This window comes from Triticum aestivum, chromosome 6B, assembly GCF_018294505.1.
Source record: "Triticum aestivum cultivar Chinese Spring chromosome 6B, IWGSC CS RefSeq v2.1, whole genome shotgun sequence".
Lineage (NCBI taxonomy): Eukaryota > Viridiplantae > Streptophyta > Magnoliopsida > Poales > Poaceae > Triticum > Triticum aestivum.
The window spans coordinates 13,895,311-13,916,680 of record NC_057810.1 but is presented as its reverse complement, the minus strand read 5'-3'; the positions used below and the strand labels follow the sequence as shown (position 1 = coordinate 13,916,680).

General features: G+C 48.0%; 1 protein-coding gene across 1 annotated transcript; it reads left to right on the top strand.

Moving 5' to 3' along the window:
• Positions 1 to 254: 254 nt before the first annotated feature.
• LOC123133135 (two-component response regulator ORR27-like) lies at positions 255 to 21,080 on the top strand. Its single transcript, XM_044552671.1, has 6 exons — positions 255 to 490; positions 573 to 734; positions 893 to 1,252; positions 19,631 to 19,713; positions 19,862 to 20,527; positions 21,050 to 21,080. The coding sequence occupies exons 1-5, from the start codon at positions 358 to 360 to the stop codon at positions 20,525 to 20,527; spliced, it is 1,404 nt and encodes a 467-aa protein (XP_044408606.1). The 5' UTR covers positions 255 to 357; the 3' UTR covers positions 21,050 to 21,080.
• The last annotated feature ends 290 nt before the right edge of the window (positions 21,081 to 21,370 follow it).

Genomic DNA, 21,370 nt, shown 5'->3' with positions numbered 1-21,370 from the left:
TAGTAATAATAATACTAATACAGATGGTTGGGTGCATGCTTTACGAGTGTGACTGTAACGGCTGTGTTGTGCATGCTAGCTTAGCATTCATGGTGCTGCTGTAAGGTTTTGTCTCTTCATGCTGGTGCTTCTGTAAAGTTTTGTCTCTTCATGCTGGTGCTGCTGTAGAGCATACACGTGTCTGCTTATTTGGGCGCCCTCGACGACTTTCAGTTTCAGCACGCTCTGAATGCTCTACTTTTTCTAGGCGACAGCACGCTCCTCACTCCCACAACGCTCCTCACTCTCTAGGCCAAAGCACGCTCAGCCCTGACGGGCAAGAATTTGACGCGCGTGTGACCGCAGCGCGCGGCGGCGATGGCGAACGGCGAACAGGACATGGCCACCGCTAAATTGATGGAGACGGAGGGGCTGAAGGTCCTTGCCGTGGACGACGATCCCGTCTGCCTCCAGACCTTGACGCAGATGCTTCGGCGTGGCGGCTACGAAGGTACGTCGTCCGGTCCGTTAATATTGGATCTCTTGGCCGCAGTTTGCTCTTTGTGTTCTGACCGACGGCCGCCTCCGTGCAGTGACGGCCAGCGCCTCGCCCGCGGATGCGCTGAGAGAGGTGGAGAAGAACCCGGATGGGATCGATTTCATCATGACTGTCGCGCAGACCCGGGGCCGGGGGCGAGGGATGGACGGCTTCGGCCTTCTCAAGCGCGTCGGGAAACGTTACCCAGTCATCCTCGGTAAGTCCTCGCACATGCCACACATAGTTTTTTTAATAAATAAACACATGCCACAAGCATATCCATGTTCTAGGTTGTTTGTAGGTATATATATACACGCACTCAGACTCATAGATGAAATGATAGATCTGATAGATGTGCATGCTGCTTTTGTGCAGTGTTCTCAGGCGACGAGACCATGGAGACAAGGGAAAGGGGAAAGCAGGGAGGCGCTTGCTACTTGATGGAAAAGCCCTTGCGTGACGCGCAGATATATTTCATCTGGCAGCAAGTCGTGCGGTGGAGGCGCAAAGCCGCCGGCGCAGCCACGGAGAACCCTAACCCTCGCCACAGCCAAGGCATCCGTCTGGATGACACGCCAAGGAAGAGAGGGCAAGGAGTGAACGATTCCAGCAAGGGCAAGGGGGCTTCAGAGGGCGGCCTGCAGCTGGGGATCACAAAGAAGAAAAAGGTCGAGTGGACCCGAGAGATGCATGTATTGTTCGTCAATGCGGTCACCCAGCTAAAGACAACAGGAGGTGCGTGAGATACATACGAAATGCATGCATGGGCAAATACAGGATACCTACATGTGGACCACCTTTTCTTTCTCCATGCTTAGCTATTTTGTTGTTAATAAATGCATCATACTACATAGTTTATTCTTAATAATTGGATGCTCACTACATGTTTTACTAATGTGGTACTACTAGATAGACATATGTGGCCAAGCTTGCTGACATATGAGTGGTCTCTCTTGGGGTGGGGACCAGGTGATAGGATCACGAGTAGCTCGAGAGTGTTCTCTTTTCTGCAAGCTGTATATATAAGATAGCTTCTATGCATGTGATGCATATGAATAGTATGGATTGTAGGTTCGCATATATTTGGGCTTGGTTGGATGACGATAATTATTTCATTAGAAGGTGTAGCGTGATAACTCATTGAATCGATGACATACGTATATTGGAGGAGTGGATGGTTCTGTTTAGGTAGCCTTATAGACTTGGGTTGCGCACCCCGTCATCCCCCATCCTGTCGGTGTACAAAAGTATGGGCTTTTTTGTAGCCCTTACTTGTGCACGGGTAGTCCTAGCCACACCTGGAGCAAGGCTTGGCGGGGCAGTAGAAGACAAAATACAAGACTACCAAGAGAAGCATTCGAGCCAATGAATAAAGAATAGAAGACAAGCTAGACTTCCCCCAGCAACACCCTTGCCGGGGCGGCCTACGTGGCCCCGGCAAGAGCCTTGTCAGGGCAGCTTGCGAAGCACAAGCAAGGCCGCCACCCTTGAGGCTGAGAGCTCTGGCACCATCGACAATGTCAAGACCAAGACTCGGGGGGGGGGGCGTGCATAGTAGCATGCAGATCTTTGTGAAGACTGGTGGCCTGCAGGTCTACGTAGAAACCCGAAAATGAAGACCCCCGGGAAGGCCTTTGCCGGGGACGACTGCGAGGCCCCGGCAAGACCCTTGTCGGGGAAAATTGCGGGGACACAGTCAGGCCCGCACCCGACGAGGCTTCGCCACCTCACAGCTATTCCAGCGCGGCGACCAGCCTGCAAACTACGCAAGCACCTGCGTGGTGGCATGCAAATCTTCGTGAAGGCCCTACTATCGCGCCAGCACAGCGGCTAGCCAGCCAGCCTGGCACTGCATGCCTCGTCAGCCTGGACGCATGCCAAGACAGGGTGATGCGGCGACGGACGGGACGGTTTCCGTTACCATCCCCGATAAAGTTGGAGGGCACGTAAGCAGCGCCTTAAATGCGTTTGTCCTACAACGTCAGCGATAAGCTTTTACACTGTAGCTACTTTACACCTCCCGTGTGCCACTATGGTGACCCCTTTGACATATAAAAGAAGGCCCGAGGCGTACTGGAGAAGGATTCAGACTTTTTGGACTGGGCATGCATAGCAACTAGTCTAAGAACTAAAGAACACTCAATATACACCCAAAGCAGGACTAGGGTTTTACGCTCCTCAGCGGCCCGAACCTGGGTAAAAATCCCTCATGCTGATCACCAGACCTACTCTTTGCGCAACTCTTCCCCGCAAACGTAGAAAGGATCCTTGTGATCCCATAGGTGCCATTTCCCCGACATCTTTGGCGCGCCAGGTAGGGGAAGAAGCTTTGAAAATCTGGTCTGGTAGTTAGTACATTAGTTTCTTCATCACCATGGCTCAGAAGAAGAAGACGATCACGGCGATCTGTTCGTCTGGAGCCGGTCTGCCCGTGCCGGTGCGAACGGGCATCGGGGCAGATGCTAGTGGCTGAGGAGATCAAGACCATCCACACCATTCTGGTACTAGCAGCCAGGCGAGCGGTGTCGTCTGCAGCCTTGACACAGCAATGAAAAGATAAGTCATGCCAAACCTTGAGTGATTTCCTTTTTGTAAGGTTATTTTCCTCGAATGTTTCGGTTCTTGTATGGAAAACCTGCACACGAAGGAACCCTGCCACAATTGGTAGCGCCCTTGTTCTGTTTCGAGTCCGCTCAACAGCTCAGGTGGCTGCACTAATTAAGAGTGGCAAGGTGCCTTGCCGGCAGCGACACCCCCAGCAGGCTGCTAAGGATCCGTTCCTCAAAGCGCTCGCGACAAGGGTGTGCGCGCCGGAAAGCCTATCCAAGTAAGCGTAGTGTGCAGTACATACAAAAAGAGACCAAACAGGAAGATAACATGCTTTCAGTTAAAAGCACAACAAGTTATATTACATCAATGGTTGTCGTGGTTCTAACTTAAGATGAAATCGTCTTGGGTACGGACCCGCAGCAGCGATGAGAAATGGAGCGGCTAATCCCGCCACTGGCCCTCCAGCCTCTTGACTCCGTCAACGCAGCTGATGATGGGCTCGACGCGTTCTTCGAGCGCCTTGAGGTCCGCATCCTCTGGCAAGCTCTCGAGTGTGTCGGTGAAGTCAACATTGGGGTTCCAGTAGGCCACCTTGGTGAGCACCTTGAGAAGGGTGCCCCGGAAAAGTTTCCGGGCCTTCTTGGCTAGATGAGTCGCTCGGTTGGAGTGGAGCAGCACCAGGGCGTCGAGGACGCGCTCAAAGAACAGGGTCAACTTGGCACTTTCGCTCACACTCAACTCCTAGGAGAACCTGAAGCTTGGCATGCCCATGATAGACATCTGCATGGTGAGCCTCTCCGCAACGTCAACAAGGCGGCTGGTCCAGAGCTTTGTGGCATCCACAAAGTCGTTGTGGGTGGCGGCGGCACTCGGTAGCAGTTGTTTCTCATCCGCGAGGTCCTTGATTAGGGCCTTTTCACGGGCCCTGGTCTCTGCGAGTGTCCCCTCCAAGGTGTCCAGCTTCGGCTTCAGATCGGCGATGGAGTCGTTGGCCTCATAGAGTAGCTTAGTCTTGTTGGAGATGGTGACCTACAAATCTGCCATGGTGTGGACAGTCTTGTCCCTATTGTCCTTCAGCGTCAAGATCTCCTTCTTCAGCTCCTCCAGCTCCAGCTCCAGCTTCTCCACTTTGCCGGCTAGCTCATTCTTAGCGGCCTCTACGGCCTCAGCACCGTCAGCGGCCTCCTTCAGCTTGTCGGCATGATCCAGGGCCAGAGCATCAAGTGTGCTTTTATGCTCCTGCTTCAACTCCTGGGTCCTCTGCGCGACAAGCTTTTCGACCTCTTCGTCCTTGTCGCGGAGCTTGGCGGCAAGCGCATATTCACGAGCAACAAGGTCTTCTTCTTGGGCGTCAAGCAGAACTTGGCGCTGCCTCTGATCAGCTTCCTTGTTAGCGGCCTACGCAGTGGCCACCTCTTGAGTCTTCTCGATGTCATCTTGCTTCAGGAGTAGCTCTTGCCAGCGCTCGCTTAGCTGATCATGGGCAACCTTCAGATCTTGCTGGCCCTCGGCAAACCAGGTTTGCATTTGAGCGACGCTCCTAGAAGTCTGCTTCTGCCTTGTCCACGGCCACCATCCTGGAGTCCGCTTTATCCTTGCGGTCGCGGTAAAGCGCCTGGAGCTTCTGGAAATTGGTGTGCATGGCCTGGAGGAGCTGATCTTCTTTTGAACCACTGCTGCTGGTGCTCGGCTCGTCAACAACTTGGAGCCCAGCAACGGTGAGTACCTCGTCGTCAAAAACCTCCCCTTCGGTTGGCGCTCCGGTGCTTATCATCCCTGGAATACTGACGAACAGGTCGTCGCCCACCTTCAAGTACTTGCTCGAGGAGGGGGCTGTAGAGGATGAGGGTTGGTCATCGACCACCTTCTCCCCGGCAGCTGAGGGCTCTAGGACCGGTGCAGCGCTAGGAGTTCCTGCGGCAAAGTCGCCGTTAGTACGGTCAATAGTTTCCTTGCCCCCCCGGTAGGCCCCTTGGCGGCCTCCTCGGCAGCATCCTTGACGCCTTCCTCGGCAACAGCCTTGGCAGCTTCCTCGGCAACAGCCTTGGCAGCTTCCTCGGCAGCGATTTTGGTGGCCTCAGCTTCGGCATCCTTGGCGGTCTCCTCAATCACAGCGTCGACGTCCGCCTGGTCCGTCGAGAGAGGGTCTGGAAACCAAAAAGGAGAATGGGTAGAACCAAAGCCGAAGCTCAGAACAAGGAAAAGGAAAAAAAAAGTCGCATGACAAAGATGGCAAGAGACAGGAGGCAAGATGCTTACCTGTGACGAGATGGGGAGAAGTGGTTCCCTCCCCAGCAACGCTCGTTGCCGGGACAGAGCCGCCGGTACCAAGACCACCGCCTCTTCCTCCATTTGTGTGGGCTCGTTCATGGATGCCCTTGCCGGGAACCCACCCCTGGGTGGCGTGGTCCAGGGGGCGGCGTATCAGGGGTGGCCCTCATTGGCTCCTCCTGTTGCTGCTCTCCTCTTGCAAGCCCAACAAGGTCAGCACTAGAGATGCACACTCCACCGCCCGCCAACGGGAAATGAGTAACAGACTCAAGCTGGGGGCTAGAAAGGGGGCTGCGTTGAGGGCTAGTGTCCGGGCTGATCACGACTGTCGCCGACACACGTGAACTGCTTGCTGGGGGCTCGTTGCTCGTCGAGGAACTGGCTCGCTTCGCCACCCTCTGAGCCAACGTCTCCATATCACTATGAAGACAAGATCGAGTCAAGATAAGATAACCTAGTTGGAGGATCAGGTAATGAATAAGGAGGCAAGGTGCTTACTTATCTTCCCCTTCTGGCCTCCTCTTCCTCTTCGGGCTAAATGACTCAAGGTCGAAATCGGCCACCAGACGGTGTCCGCGAAGGGTGGAGGAGGAGCTGGTGTCATGGGTCGCTTGGCCGAGGAGGACGCAGCGGCCGCAGCTTTCTTCACTGCCGCGGCTTCCTTTGCTGTTGTCACAGCCGCGCGCCTCGTCTGGCGCACGGGTTGCGCCTAGGCTTCTCACCGCTGTGCGACCTTGCAAGGCCGGACTGGCTAGCCGGAGCCGGCCCACCGCAGGACAAGCTTCTTCTTTGGGGTTGAAGGGTCGTCTGCATCAGTCACCTCCTCGGCCGACTCCTTGGCCGCCTCTTCAGCAAGGGGAACCCCGGCACCTGCGCCGCTGTGCTCCCCGGTAGACCCCGTCCACTCAGTAAACTTCTTCTCCTCATCAGCCTCGTCCTCCACAGTGCCAAGGTTGTCGGCCTCCTCGGCAAGTGTTGCCTCCTCCACCCTGGTGGCGATGTACGCCATCTCTTCTTCAGTGGTGGGGCAGAGCAATGGCTCGCTGTGAACGTACTTCTCCAACAAGTTGTCGAAGAATCCCTGCACCAGCACCGCTTCTGGCTCGTCCCAGGTCGGATCAAGGCCATGCGCATTGAACGTCGACATCATGGCGATGATGGAAGTCAGGCAGGACTTGTTGCTCAACGGGACCACCCCCGCCGGCAACCTGAACGGATTGTCGGGCTTGCCGGTCTTGGCGGCCTTGCCGGTCTTCTCGGCCTTGCCGGCCTTGTCAACCTTGAGCTGAAAAAGCTTCTGGCAGAGGGACGCATGCTGCATTACCGTGAAGTTGTAATTCAGCCCGGGGCGAAGCCTCATGATGTCTGCCGCATTCTTGAAGTCCCAGGCCGGCCTTCCCTTATTGTGCAGAGGAGCGATGCGGCGGCGGATGAAGTCGGCCCCAACCATCTCAAGCGCGAGCCCAGCTGATGTGAGGCGATGGATTCTGGTGGTGGCGACCGTGAGCTTCTCGTCATTGGCATCGAACTCACCCCAATCCTTGCCGCGGACCGGTGGCTTCCGAAGGACCTGGCAGAATTACTGTGGCTCCTTCTCCACGATCCAGCACCACCGGCCCCGCCATTCTTCCCACTTCTCCTTCTGGGAACCCTCCGGGTACGTCCCCTTGCTCAGAGCCCTTGGGATCCAAGTGACACAGCCAGAGATGGCATTCCCGGGCTGGATGTGAGGGACGAAGTAATGGCGGAAGAGCACCGTGTTGGGATGTACCCCGACGAAGAGGGCCATGCATGCCACGGCATTCGGCGTGAAATCCAGAAGGTGGAAGCCGTAGGTGTGCATGATGTCATTGAAGAAATCTAAGAAAGGGGGGCAGAGCTCACAGTAGAAATAATCGACGAAGAAAGGATATTTATCTTGACCAGGCTTGGCGAAGGGAGCAGGGATGATGTGCGTGGAGGGATGCCCCGATGTCTCTCTCCCCCACAGGCACTTGAATCGGTCCCTGAGCGTAAGCGCGACAATCATCGAGGTGAAGATGGCGTGCTTCTTCCGCAGCTTCACCAGCTCGCTCTCTGGCACCTCCTTCCCCTCGGCGGCCTTGGACACTCCCTTGCCCTTGCTTGCCTTGGGCACCATGGCGGCTGAGAGGGGCCGAGGGATCAAGAGCAATGGAAGCGCGGCGGCGGCAAGCGGAGGCGAGAGCTATGGTTTGTGCTCGAGGAAGAAGAGGGGAACGACGATTCCTAGATTGGGAAAGGCAACAAGGGTAAATGAGCAGCGCCCCTGCGTCTTTCTCTTTTTTATGGGGAAGGTGCGGGCCGCCTCTTTACTGTTCGGCATGGGGCGTCATAGGCGTGCTGTGACCGTTCCACGCACGACCCACACGTCATGCACTCAATGCGGATCGTGCGGAAGCGCAACTGACGAGAAGTTTTACAACGGTTAGTCCATGCCACGCATGCCCGCGCACTGTTTTGGGCCTGGAACAACAACCTTCACGCTTATGTATGGCCCAGGCCCGGGGGCTCCTGTCGGTGTAGAAAAGTATGGGCTTTTCTGTACCCCTTACTTGTGCACGGGCAGTCTTAGCCACACCTGCGGCAAGGCTTTGCGGGGCAGTAGAAGACAAAATACAAGACTATGAAGACAAGCATTCGAGCCGATGAATAAAGAACAGAAGACAAGCTAGGCTTCCCCCGGCAACACCCTTGCCGGGGCGGCCTACGTGGCCCCGGCAAGAGCCTTGGTGGGGCAGCCTGCGAAGCACCAGCAAGGCCGCCGCCCATGAGGCTGAGAGCTCTCGCACCATTGACAACGTCAAGACCAAGACTCGGGGGCCCGTGCATAGTTGCATCCAGATCTTTGTGAAGACTGGTGGCCTACAGGTCTACGTGGAAACCCGAAAATGAAGACCGCGAGGCCCCGTCATGACCCTTGTTGGGGACAATTGCGGGGCCACAGCCAGGCCCGCACCCGACGAGGCTTCGCCACCTCACAGCTGTTCCAGTGCGGCGACCAGCCTGCCAACTATGCAAGCACCTGCGTGGTGGCAGAAAGATCTTCGTGAAGGCCCTGCCACCGCACCAGCACAGTGGCTAGCCAGCCAGCCTGGCACTACATGCGTCATCAGCCTGGATGCGTGTCAAGACGAGGTGGGGCGGCGACGGGTGGGACGATTTTCATTACCATCCCCGATAAAGTTGGAGGGCACGTAAGCAGCGCATTAAATGCATTTGTCCTACAACGTCAGCGATAAGCTTGTACACTATAGCTACTTTACACCTCATGTGTGCCACTGTGGTGACCCTTTGACATATAAAAGGAGTACCAAGGCGTAGTGGAGAAGGATTCGGACTTTTTGGACTAGGCATGCATAGCAGCTAGTCTAAGAACTCAAGAACACTCAATATACACCCAAAGAAGGACTAGGATTTTATGCTCCTCAGCGGCCTAAACCTGGGTAAAAATTCCTAGTGCTAATCACTAGACCTGCTCTTTGCGCAACTCTCTCCTTGCCATCCTTAAAAGGGACCCTTGTGTTGCCATAGGTGTTGTTTCCCCAACACCTACCCCTTCCATACCGCTCAATGTGCACTCTCTCAGCGCTCCCCTTGCTCCCCGGGCCCTCACCACATCCCCCAGTCCACTCGCATTGGCTTCACCACCCATTCCTTCCCTCCTTGGTTGTCCACGTCCAATCATTTGACCAGCAAATTTGTGCTCACTGGCCTGGTCGTCACCTACCTTCTAGGGGTTCGTCCAGGAGCATCTGCTCTCCCTCGTTGGCCAATCTATTTTCAACGTCCCGGGTGTGCTCTAGCCCTTTCCCTTCCCCTGCTTTGACCACCGCAACCTCATCTTGCTCATCGGTGCATTGACATTCTGGATTTTCTTACCTCGCATCAATTTTCATGACTACTTGTGGTGGATTTGTCTTCCAAAAAGCTATTGCCACCCCCATGGTGGCAGATTCATTCTCTCCTACGACGATCTACACCATGGTCGTAGCCTCCTCCACTTCCGCTCCTCCTTGACCATTGTGCATCCCCTGTTCAAACTGCACTAGTGCCGTAGGGATTGGGCTCCACTTCCAGGAGTGGGCCGTTTGCTCCTGGGTCTGTGGTGGTTGGACAGTTCCTTGGCAACGGCTGTAGTGCTGCTTTGGTTCCCCCTGATGCCTGGGACCACCAACACTTGAGTGTTATAGAGACTAGGAGAGACAACCACCGCGACCTACCCCATACTGTCTCATCTACATTAATGTGGTCCCTCCCCCTAACATTCCTAGCCCCTACCCCTAGCCCATGTGAGTCATTCACCCCACCACATGCTAGTTGGCCTCCTCCTATGCACCGCATGCTCCTGGACCAGCCTCGGTCAGCATGTTTGTTGCCTCCACTATATAAAAGAACCTCTCCGTCACTTACGCATAGATTGCCTCTTCCCATCCCCGACCATCTCCGCTCAAGGGCCTCGCTCCTCTCCCAAAGCCTATCACCACGTGGAGCTCTCTAGCCTCTAGGGCTGCTCCCTCTACCTAAGCCACCGTGTCAAAGATTGTTGAGATCCCATTTTCTACATTCGTCATAGTTGCTCTGGGCACAAGAAGGCGACTTGCAAGGTTCCGGCCTTCGTGTTTTCCTAAACATGCCTGGCTTTCCCATCCCCAAGTCTCCGTACAACCCTTGCTCCCAACCTCCTCCGACTTGGATGCTGCTTCTTCCTCTCCACTGTCGCACCACGCAATGCCAACCGAGCTATGGTGGGAGATCACATGGTGCTTGGTTTTGTTGTGGGCCAGGACGCGCTAGCGCCGATGCCACCTGGAACGATCCGGCCTTCGGCCTAGTTTTATCAACTAAAGGCACTGCTTCATCTCGGTGGCTTTTTCCTGCCCCACATCTCGGGTTTGTTTCTCCATTACCAACGCATACGGCCCAGGCAATGGGCAAGAGAGAGGAGTGTTTTAAGAGAATATTGCTGCTATGGGCAACACATCGGCAGCCGTGGGCCCCGGTGGGCAATTTTAACTTTTGTCTGGGACCCCGAAGTGCTGAAAAATGACAACTTCAATGCCCACTGATGCCCTCCTCTTCAATGATTACATCGACGCTGCTACTTTATTCGAGCTACCTCTCCCCGACCGGCTCTAACTTGATGAAATCTTGACCCCCCACCCCACCAGCCCCTCCCCCGCACAGGTCAAGATGGATATGTTCCTTGTGAACAATGATGAGTGCTCGATCATGCCGGACTCTGCCATCACCTGCATCCTCTCTCATGCCTTCGGGCACATCCCTATCATTAACATCACTACTACAATGGTTCCATGTGCTACCATCTTCTAGTTCAGTGGGCAATGGGTTGGGTACCTTGTTTTCAATGTGGTTGCCACTGTTGCCACTGTGGCAGCGCCCCTGACCTACAGCCGACCAATTGTCTTGGGTTGCATATGAAGCGGATCTGGAGTGGGCTCAATATTTTTCAAAGCAGCTCAAATATCGTGATGTCATCGTCAAGAACTGTCACATCACGACCCTTTTCCTTGATCACCTAAAGGAGAAAGATGGTCTCCCTGACCCTAACTTCCTCTTGCACTCTCCCTCGTGAAACACTCCCTTGCCCCCCATGAACACTATTGTGTTGATTTTTTGTGGTATAGGAGCAAGATATGCTTTTGCAAACTCGAAGATGGGAACTTTAACTTCTTCCATGCCAGTGCGTCAGCCCAATTCTGCAACAAGTAGATTGCATGCCTCGATCGTAATGGGGTTAAGAACCGTGCCCATCAGGAAACGAAATGCATGCTTCATGACTTCTACCATCCGATCCCGGACATGAAGATATCGGTTCACGACAACATTAACCTCCAACTCCTCATGACACACACACACACACACTTGGATGCCTTCCAGGTGGTGTTGCTTGTGTATCCGCTCTCTGCCTCTGAGCTCAAGGCAGTTGTCTTTGGAATGAAGCCTGACACTACTCCAAGACCTAATGGGTATTGTCCGGTTTTCCTCAAGCATGCCTATGGTCACTTCTCCTCAATCTTACCGCTCTCACAAAATGGTTCTACAAACAGGAGGCTGATTATCCGGCATCAACATATCCTTCATCGTCCTCCTGCTCCAGGTGTGGACACTCCCACTACTCTGAAAAATATTTGTCGCATACCACTGCAAAACTACCCTCTCCCTCCTCCCTAAGATGTTGTCGTGATTCATGATGTATTGAGCAGCCATGCTTTCTCCGCGAGCGATGGATCTTTGAAAATTCCATTGTCACCGTGAAGCTCGTGCAATGCTTCCATAAGTACAGTGTGTCAGCGGTGGTGCTCAAGCTTCACTTCAAAAAGCATTAGATTCCATGTCTTAGGTGGCAATAGTGGTTTCCCTTCCCTCGGGCGAAGGTGGGTTTAGGACCACAACACACCGAGTCGGTCTGTAGTCATCATCAATGGTGTCCCCAGCAATTGCATCACTATCGAAATGGGCTCCGTCAAGGGATCTCTTATCCCCTACCTCTTCATCCTAGTTGCTTATGTTCACCAGTGCCACATCCTCACCATTGGTGCCAATGGTGTCCACCAAACACCCCCTCATCCCCTTATTGGCGTGCCCAGTGCTGCTATATTTGGATGACATCTTCACGACAATCACTGGACTCACCCTCAACTTTTCCAAGTGCACGTTCATTCCTCTCAATGTCGCATCGAAGATTGCCAAACAACTGGACTCGGTGTTTGGTTGTCTGGTGTCCAGCTTCCCGCAATAGTACTTGGGCCTCCGCTCTCCATCCACAAGCTCAGATCATCGACCTCATCCCTCTCACTTCACTTGTACACAAATAGCTCGCTAGTGGCACACCGCTTTCCTCAGCTTAATGAAGGCATGCATGCCGCCTCTATGAAGAGATAGCAATCAATTTTCTAGGAACATGACACCCGTGTACCTAGTGCCAAGTGCAATATCGTCTGGATAAAGATCTACAAGCCGTGGAGACGTGAAGCTCATGGCTTTCTGGTGGGGTGAAGAGACTTTGGAGTCTCGTTTCCCCGTTCACTTCTCGCACTTCATCGGCCCCAAAGGATGCATTGTGGCTGTCCTTTTGTGAATTGAAGACCACCGACTAACTAGTCTCTCTGCGGTCATGCACACCGAGATTGGCAGCCTGCATGATGAGTTGGGGAAGATAGCACTCTCATCTAAGGTGTTGGACCGTCGCATCATGCACCCCTCCGGTGCCTCGTTCATGGCACATATGGTGTATTAATTAAGCATGGTGGTGCACGTTGTGGACACCATCGCCCCCATGATCTAGTGCAGCTACACCCTCGTAAATGTAAATTCTTCCTTTGGTTCTTCCATCATCAGCAACTGCCCATCTCCACCACCGCCAGAACATTTGTACCGTACCATATGTCTTCTATTGTTGTGAAGAAACCCTGAAGCACCTGCTTCAGGCATGCATCCACGCCCATGCCATTTGGACACTGGATGTGCCTATTGCCACCACACTGGAAGTGGTGTGCCTTATTAGCACCTTCGACCTCACTGATCACCCTCGCCTATACCCCACAGTCTGCCTTGCCATCCTCGGAATATTTGGGAGAGCCAGAATGCCAAGGTGTTCACAACCAGCATGCTCCCTTTTCTATTGTTATGGGAAAATTTGACATTAATGTCTTGTTGTGTCTATGGTGATGCTCACTTATGATCTATTAATCAATCTTAGAATTTTGGGTGCTGGGCTTCGCTGCCTTGCCCTGGTGCGCCTTTCATTGCCTTGGTTATTGCTTGCTTGTCAATGGCCTAAAACCGTGTAGCTCTAATGTTCTGCCATGATTATGGCTAATGAAAAATGTTCATTTGGGCTTTCCACCTAGTGACCTTGTGAATAATAATCATATCAAATATCTTCTATTAGGTTGAAAATTCAATTATTTATATGAACTACTCTAATTGTCAAACATGGCATGTCTAATTATATACGTTAGTGATCTCTTTTTGCAAGCCACAAGATACTAGTTTTTCAAGACAATCACAAGGTAGAAAGGATCCCAATATTAATATATTACTTCAAAGGCATTACAACACCAGACCCTTGACATCTCTTTCAGGAGGTCACTAGTCAGGATACATAGGTTGTGACCTTACAATACAGTGCTCTTTTATGTTACCCTATAATGAATATATGCCATTCAATCATGGAGATCAAACTTACCAATGTGATGTATATTGGTGGAATAGTTGGGTTAGAAGTAGAGAGAGCATTGCTCATTCATGGCAAGCAGTATACGTAATTTGAGCGCAGTTTGGGAATATTCTATTTTTTGGCCCACTAACTAATCGAGGTGACACACTCATTCTACTTCTTAGGTTTTGATAGCGGGTTGCCTCTTTTTCGTAGATGAGGAGCTCGTCGTCATCAAGGAGGAGGCCACACAGAAAGTATCTCATCCCGCAATGACACATGGAGACGACATACATGACATGTGCCAAGGGAGTCATGACCGCCATGATGTGGTTCAGGGTGCTTTCACCAATTTTGGTGCCCAATGGCCTCTTTGGTGGTGACTTCAGTGGAGCTGCTAAGTGGCTACTGCAAAGGACCTGCTACACCTGCATCAACATAACAAGCGACAAGCTCAACGACGATGTCTAGGATCATGAGTTTGATTCATCCATTGACTTGTTAGTAAGCATAGGATCGAATTTCTGGAGAATTATACATTGGAAATTCCCCTTTGTAGATTGGCTGTGTTCAATGCAAATTCAAAATTTTAGTTGTCTATTAATGCATGCTTGAAATTTCACGATGGCTTGGTAGCTGTGGCAGCTGCCACTTGGAAGAAATTTTTAGTGCCACATATTATCTACAATGCAATAATACATCTAGGGCTTAGATAATTGAACCCCTGATCAATAACAAGGTCATGAACTTGCAACACGGTTGCGAGGTCATGAATATTCTAGCCTATGACATCGACTGGATCACCGACGTGCGACATTGCGTGGGGGGGCGACTAGACGAGCACAGTAGGAGCTTAATGAATAGAGAAAACCAACATGAGGAGGATGAAAAGAGGAGATTGAGGTTTTGTCCATGTATGTACAATATAGGATGAAATATTGCCCATTAGGCCCTTACAAACAAAGATTTTTTTCTATGAAAAATAGGGAAGTTCTATATTGCCCTAATCAATCAATGATGGGATTAGATGTGTACCGCTCTATTCCTAGTAGTAGGGGTATGGTAAAAAAATCTCATAATGAAATCATGCAGATGTTACAACTTTACATATGGATATAATTAAGGAGGGCCGAGGTTGTACATGAAAAAACATTTCCTAGACGATGAGCATGGCAGCCACCACCACAAGAACAATCACATGCGGTGCAAGGAGGTGCTTTGTATGTATCATCAAAGATCGAAGATCAAAGATGATGCAAGAGACCACACCTAGAACAAGAAACTCATCACAATGCAACGAATATCACCGTTGGATAGACTTGAGCTTGCACAACAGCATAAAGATGCTCTTGAAGGCAATATAGGAACAATAAATTTGAACACGATGACACCGTGCGGCACCGCCTCTCGACCCCAATATTATGAGATCAGTGAGCATGGAGACCAATGTCAATGCTTGGGGTTGGGATTTCTTCCACTCAGACCCATGCCCAATGAACAAGTTCATGTGTCACCAGCAATGAACCATGCCACGGTGGAACCTGGGCAAGAGTGGGAAGGTGTAGCTCCATTAGCACATCTCAAAGGCGGTTATTGATTCTATGGTGATACCGTTGAGTTTGGCTCACACACATAAGGAGTATATGAAGGGACATGAGAAATTCTATATAGTGGCAGACGTGTTGAGTTTGACTCCCTATACTTTTGTTGGCCACTATTTGTTTGTTAACAGTTAACATGAGTTTTCTTACCACCTTTTGGTGGTGCCACGAGGTACCAACTTTCAATACCTAAATCAGATATCTCTTCAAGATCTATCTTGTATTCATAGATGTACCATTGTTATGCATACTCCTCCCAAAGTCTTGTAGCCCATATGATTCCAACTTTAGACCATTTATGTACACATAATTTAGTTTCAAAGGATTCAATATATTTATTCAGCATGGATCCATCATTCAAAACACACACGGTTTTGTACCATATTTTGGATGGTACGATAAGGTACCAGAAGTCTAGTACATACTCACCTAAAATAGATTTCTCTTAAGGATGCACCTTAAGTTGGAGTACACTACTATCATATATGAACTTTGACCCTTAATCTTGTTGCCCATATTCCAAACTCAAAGGCCCATTCTACCAACACAAGAAGCTCCCTCCAAAAGTATTCGACGTGTTACAATCAGCATGGCCCAAAATGGTTCATGCAGGGGAGTCAACAGGTGTCAGTACATCGAGGAATGCTTGTAGCACATTATGTCATACATGTTTAAGTTCATATATCTGAAGATATTACTGGTGTGTGATGGTTAATTGCTCATGTTCTGTAGCTTCTAAAAGTTCCTATGATCTTGTACTCACCTAAGTTAACATTGGCTTGATCTCCTCGGGGCAAGCCTACACAACATCCCACTCTTGTCTTAGTATGTTCATTGCAATGGAATTTAATAATCCAATATCTATCATTTGGCTTTATCATGGAAAACTTTTCGCATGAATGCACTTTCATTATACTACTAATCCAGTACATTCAGAACTAATAACACTTATTACAACTCCACCATCAATTGGAATATCAAAAAAATTCTACCAAAGTTCTCTATCTATCACATTTCATCTATATTCCCATGGTCAAACTATGAATAACTAGAAAATTGGATTCACTAAAAACATTCACTCACTAGATTTGACAAGGAGGCTCACACATGGGAGACGATGAGCAAGTTACATCAAATAAAAGACTAGAATGTCCGAGTATACAATCCACTAGTCTTCAGATATCATTAAGTCGCTAATGTCACCAAGGCTATGCTAGATCGGTAACTTATGAAAGTGTCTACCACCTACAACAATTGCAATGACACACTTGGGGTAAGCTAGGGGTAGTTGACTTGATTATCCTAGCTTTCTTAATTGGCAAGTCTCTATCAAACCTCTACCATCTGCCCCCCCCCCCACCTTACCGAGGCAGTCACTATGTAATGAATACGAACTTCCTACCATATTTGGGTGGTACAATGAGGTACTAATAATATAGCTAGAACATATTAATAAGAATATACACCTCTTACCATTATCAAATTATCATACATTCCTATGTCGAAACTTTGACTAAATATACAAATAGATTAACCTACCCTACTTAAATAATACATAAGGTTTTGTCTTATATTTGTTTATTTCATCATCCCACTCCACCCCCTTTTCCAGTTTTGACAATTTTTCTCACCTATTTTCCTTGAGATGTCTCAAATGTCCATGACTTACTAGCTTACCAAGTAAAATAATGTTTTCTACGCTAAGTCAATAGGTAGTGACATAATTGCCACTCGAAGTTTTTTTTGTGTATTGACATCAACAATAAAATAACATTTTGATCATGAAGAATACATGCAAAATATTTCTGCAACATTGTGATGCACGACCTTACTGTAAATTACTAAGTGAAATTAAAAAGCTTTAACACATTGGTCTCAGCAGGCATGTATCATGCATGAGAGCAATGGAGATCATTATGTCAAATAAATTCCTAGAACACTAAATGTGGTGACCCATGTTACCACAGTTACACTAGTCTGACAACTTGTAAAGCACCTACAACCTCTTCATCACCTATATCGACAATACAAGTGACACGCTTCGAGTGAGAAAAGTCATCTTCCTTGCTTGCACCACTTTGTTCATTGACAACCCATTGAGGCTTCATTATATTTCATCCAACTTTTCCACAAAAAGTGTTGGTTAGAGTAAGCTCAATAATATAATATGTGTATGTGGTACCATGACTTGTCAATAATATATTATTATTCGCAAGAAATTGATGTCTTGTTAAGATCTTCTATTTTATAAGAATGTATACATAAATGATATGAACTTTTCCCTTCCATCATTTTACCCCTATGTTCTCGCATTTGGGACATGTCAAATCTCATGAGGAGGTTTTTCTAAAAGTACTCAACTTGTTGGCTTCAGCATAGCTCCAACAGTTTGTGCATGAGAGCTGGCAGATAGCATTGCATTTAATAAAAGCAGGGGCACGTGATATCATATCATGGTTCACTTATATTCGGGAGTCATTTATGTTCTAGTTTACAAGCCATTATAGACCTTCTTAAAGTGCCAATCCTTGCCTAAGTCAATAATTTGAGTGATACCCTTGATGTGAGCCAAGGCCGCTACCCTACATATAATACTTTATTCATTTCCATGGGAGCGGAGTCTCCAGTGTCTATCCTCCATGTCTTCCATAGAGAGCGTTTACATACAAACACTCAAAACTCTACCATGTTTCGGTTAAAACATGACACACCATTAGTTCAATGCATTCTCTTCTAAAATAGATACTGCTTCAAGATCTGCCGATGGTGAGAATTGAGCAAGAATTGTTATGAACTTTGTCCTTTGTTCATGGCAACCATGATTCTACCTTTCAACTATGTCTAATATCGCAAGTAGATTCATCTAACAAGCACTATGCATTGGTTTCGACAAATCCTAAAGGTTCCCATATGAGATAATTTAGGCGGCATGATGTTGAACCATGGGTCATGGAGATCGTGTGATGGTATGTAGGCCTCAAAACGCCTCATGTTGCCTATGCCAGTTCAGTTGCTCATAAAAAGTTTCTATGTCCTCTTCCTCGACTAGTTCGACAATGGCGATGAATCCCCATGGGTGAGCTTGGGAAACTACCCTACTTTTCCTACTTTCTTCATTGAAAAGGGAGTCGAGGTTGTAATATATATCCTCCGACTTCTAGATACTGAGCAATGAGTGGAGAATACATAATCTATGCCTTATTTGAGTACCAAGACTAGAATGGTTGAATGCCCTGTCACCCAAAATAGATACATCTTTAAGATCAACCATTTTTTAAATAGAAGTAGGGTTGTAAGACACCAGTTTCTTCAATCTTGTTACCATATGTGTTCATCCTTCTAGACCACACCTAAACACATATGTGGCTCCGTCTAAAATGATTTAACAGGCTGGCGTCAGCCAGCCAGGCAAATTGCATTTGAGAGGTGCCATCCCCAAATATGGAAAATCATTGATTGTAGCACAACAAATTACATGTTGGTTCACGTGGGGGGTAGTGGATGCACAATGGAGTTAGCAAAAATGTTCTGTTTGTGTATGTTTGATAGAGATTTAGAGTGGATAACTTTGTTTGGGATTTATGCTTGCAAATGGATTTTGCACATAGCTATTGTAAGGGGGGGAGAAAAGGGGGAAAGAGGGGGGAAGGGAGAGGGAGAGGGGGAGGAGGGAGGGAGGGAGAGATGGAGGGAAAGGTGTAGAGAGAGATAATGTTCGAAAACATTATAGCTAATTAGCTATACATTTGTATCACAAATACACCTAGGCAATTCAGTTTACTCAAATACAAAATAAGTCAAGTTCATGCAGAACATTTTGACCCTTTAATTACCCCATGTGTATACGCAAGCTAAATTATCTCATATTTGATAGGATTTATTCATTTTTAACAGAAAAGTTTTTCATTTTTCCCCATGTATAACTTATCATTTGCAAGTCCATTAATGCATAACAAATTCATTGCTTCTATATATTTGTCATTTTTTAAGCCTGTATTTGGACAAATATAGATAAATATGATAACACATAACATGCATATGTACCTCTCTATATCGCATTATAAACGAAATGATATTGTGATTCTATGAATGCTTGTGTGTTGTTGAAAGATTTTAGTTATCCATGTGCAATTGCAAATTTTAATATTTCAATTTTATTATCACAAATTGAGGTATAGCGCGCTAACTGAGCTAAATAGTGCTAAATGGCTTAGCGTGATGCCCCACCAAATGATATAGTGTCGTTATAGCGCCGAGATAGCGCGCTATTTAAAACTATGATCCCTTCACTTATGTAATACTCGTTGCATGCTTTATTTGAATTAGTTGCCCAGCTCTGATCATTTAGATGCTTTCTTCTTACAATTAGCATGGATAGTCAAGGGAGTTTTTAGGGTGAACTTAGTATGACAGACCTAAAATAAATAAAGCGCATTTTTGTGATATCTTTCTAGGCTATAGCCACTTATATTTTTTCCTTTTCTAATACAGATGACAAGCCAAACAATATAAGAGAATTTTTGGAGATTGATGGTATATATGTAACTATAGCTCAAGTCAGTAGCCATCTACAGGTAAGATTTAGACTACCTAGTTGATGTTTCTTTAATCTGAAACCAACTATCAGATCAAATTTATATGATCATGACATAAATTATCAAAAATGGTACCCTAGTAATCAAGCGCCCATTTATTGATGTTTTACTATATTTGAAATTTCAGAAATACAGAAGCGACTGCCGTAAGGGTGGGCTATCAACCATGCCAAGCTCTAGGCCATCACATTCTAATAATACTTCCAAGAACTATTCGGAATCTCAAGAAAGTGAGGGAAGTTACAGATTCCATATGAGGTCCCAGGGAGCAAGAGATATTAACCAAACCACCTGGCTAAGCGGTGGTGCATCACAAGTTGACTATGGCGTTCTTGGAAATGGGAACCACACAACTAATCTTGGTGCAGGTGCTGCTTATGGTCATGGTTATCATCATGGTAATGGCATCGACATAAATGGTTATCATCATCATTATGGTACTCTCAGTGCTAATGATTATGGTCATCATTATGGTAATGGCAATAATAAATCTTATGGTTATCCTCACGGTAATTCTAATGACAATAATTATGGTAATGGTAATGGTGGTCGCAATGGAGTTATAACAAGTGGAAGCATGGTAAGTGCACCAGCAGTACAATATGGAATGCGTGGAGATGCTTCTGCTGGTCAGACCGGTGCAGTGCAGCCTCAAAACCTTGACAGTGTTTTTCTCAACTGGGGCAACACTAGTTCTGAAACAGCCGGCACATCAGGTGGAGATGGTGTAGTGACAGACGTGATGATTCGTGGGCTAACTATGGAGGAATTAGAAAACCTTACAAAGCACTAGGTACGTACGGTTCTCTATATTTGCATGCATGGATGTTTTCGTTTCATTGTTCCTTTTAAAATTTCACCATTTTTCCTGTACCCTTGCACCCCATTCCATGACAAAAATCTTTTGTATAGAGCCTTTTTATGGTACATTTTACTACTAGGGGGAGCAGTATTAGCCCCATCTTACCGTTTAGTTTCTAGGGGAGTAACATAAAGACCACTCACATCCATGTTCTTTTTAATTCGGGATGCATTTTCACCCGAAACTGTTGGCCTAATTGCTTCACAAGGGCCAATGTCTATCAGCCACCCTCATGATCACTGTTATCTCCCTCTGCCACCCTAATCTGAGCTCATCATCCTTGCTACCACCATGCCCCGTCGCTGTGATGTCTCTCGGCTCCCTTCACCTCCGTTCGTGTGTGTCTTTCCTTGGCAGGAGCATTGCTGCAATTTTTTTACTAACACCTGTACCATGTGTGTGCGTCTATGTAACATTTTAACATTATTTTGTTTTATCTGAACAACTATGCAGGTAGTCAAATGAATTAATGGGTCTCAAATCACAAAAATGTAAGTTTTTGATTTCTTTGTGTTAACATAAAATTTTCTATAGTAGGTACGCACTACAAATACATGTTTAAATTTTCAGTGAAGATGATTTACAACGTCCGTGTGCAGCAGATTCCTGTATGATGGAATTACAATTCTTTTTACACTAATTTGTGAAGTAACTTCATCATGTAAAGCATGAAGCAATTAGAAAATACATTTACTGTTCTCCAAGCATGAAACACATTGTGTGTTACTTAATTGGCTCCAAATAACGGAAAAAGGGTATTGAGCACCGCTGAAC

Coding starts and splice junctions, on each gene's coding strand:
- LOC123133135 (XM_044552671.1), top strand. CDS start 358: ATGGCGAACGGCGAACAGGACATGGCCACCGCTAAATTGATGGAGACG. Junction 491..572: donor TCGGCGTGGCGGCTACGAAG/GTACGTCGTCCG, acceptor GCCTCCGTGCAG/TGACGGCCAGCGCCTCGCCC. Junction 735..892: donor ACGTTACCCAGTCATCCTCG/GTAAGTCCTCGC, acceptor GCTTTTGTGCAG/TGTTCTCAGGCGACGAGACC.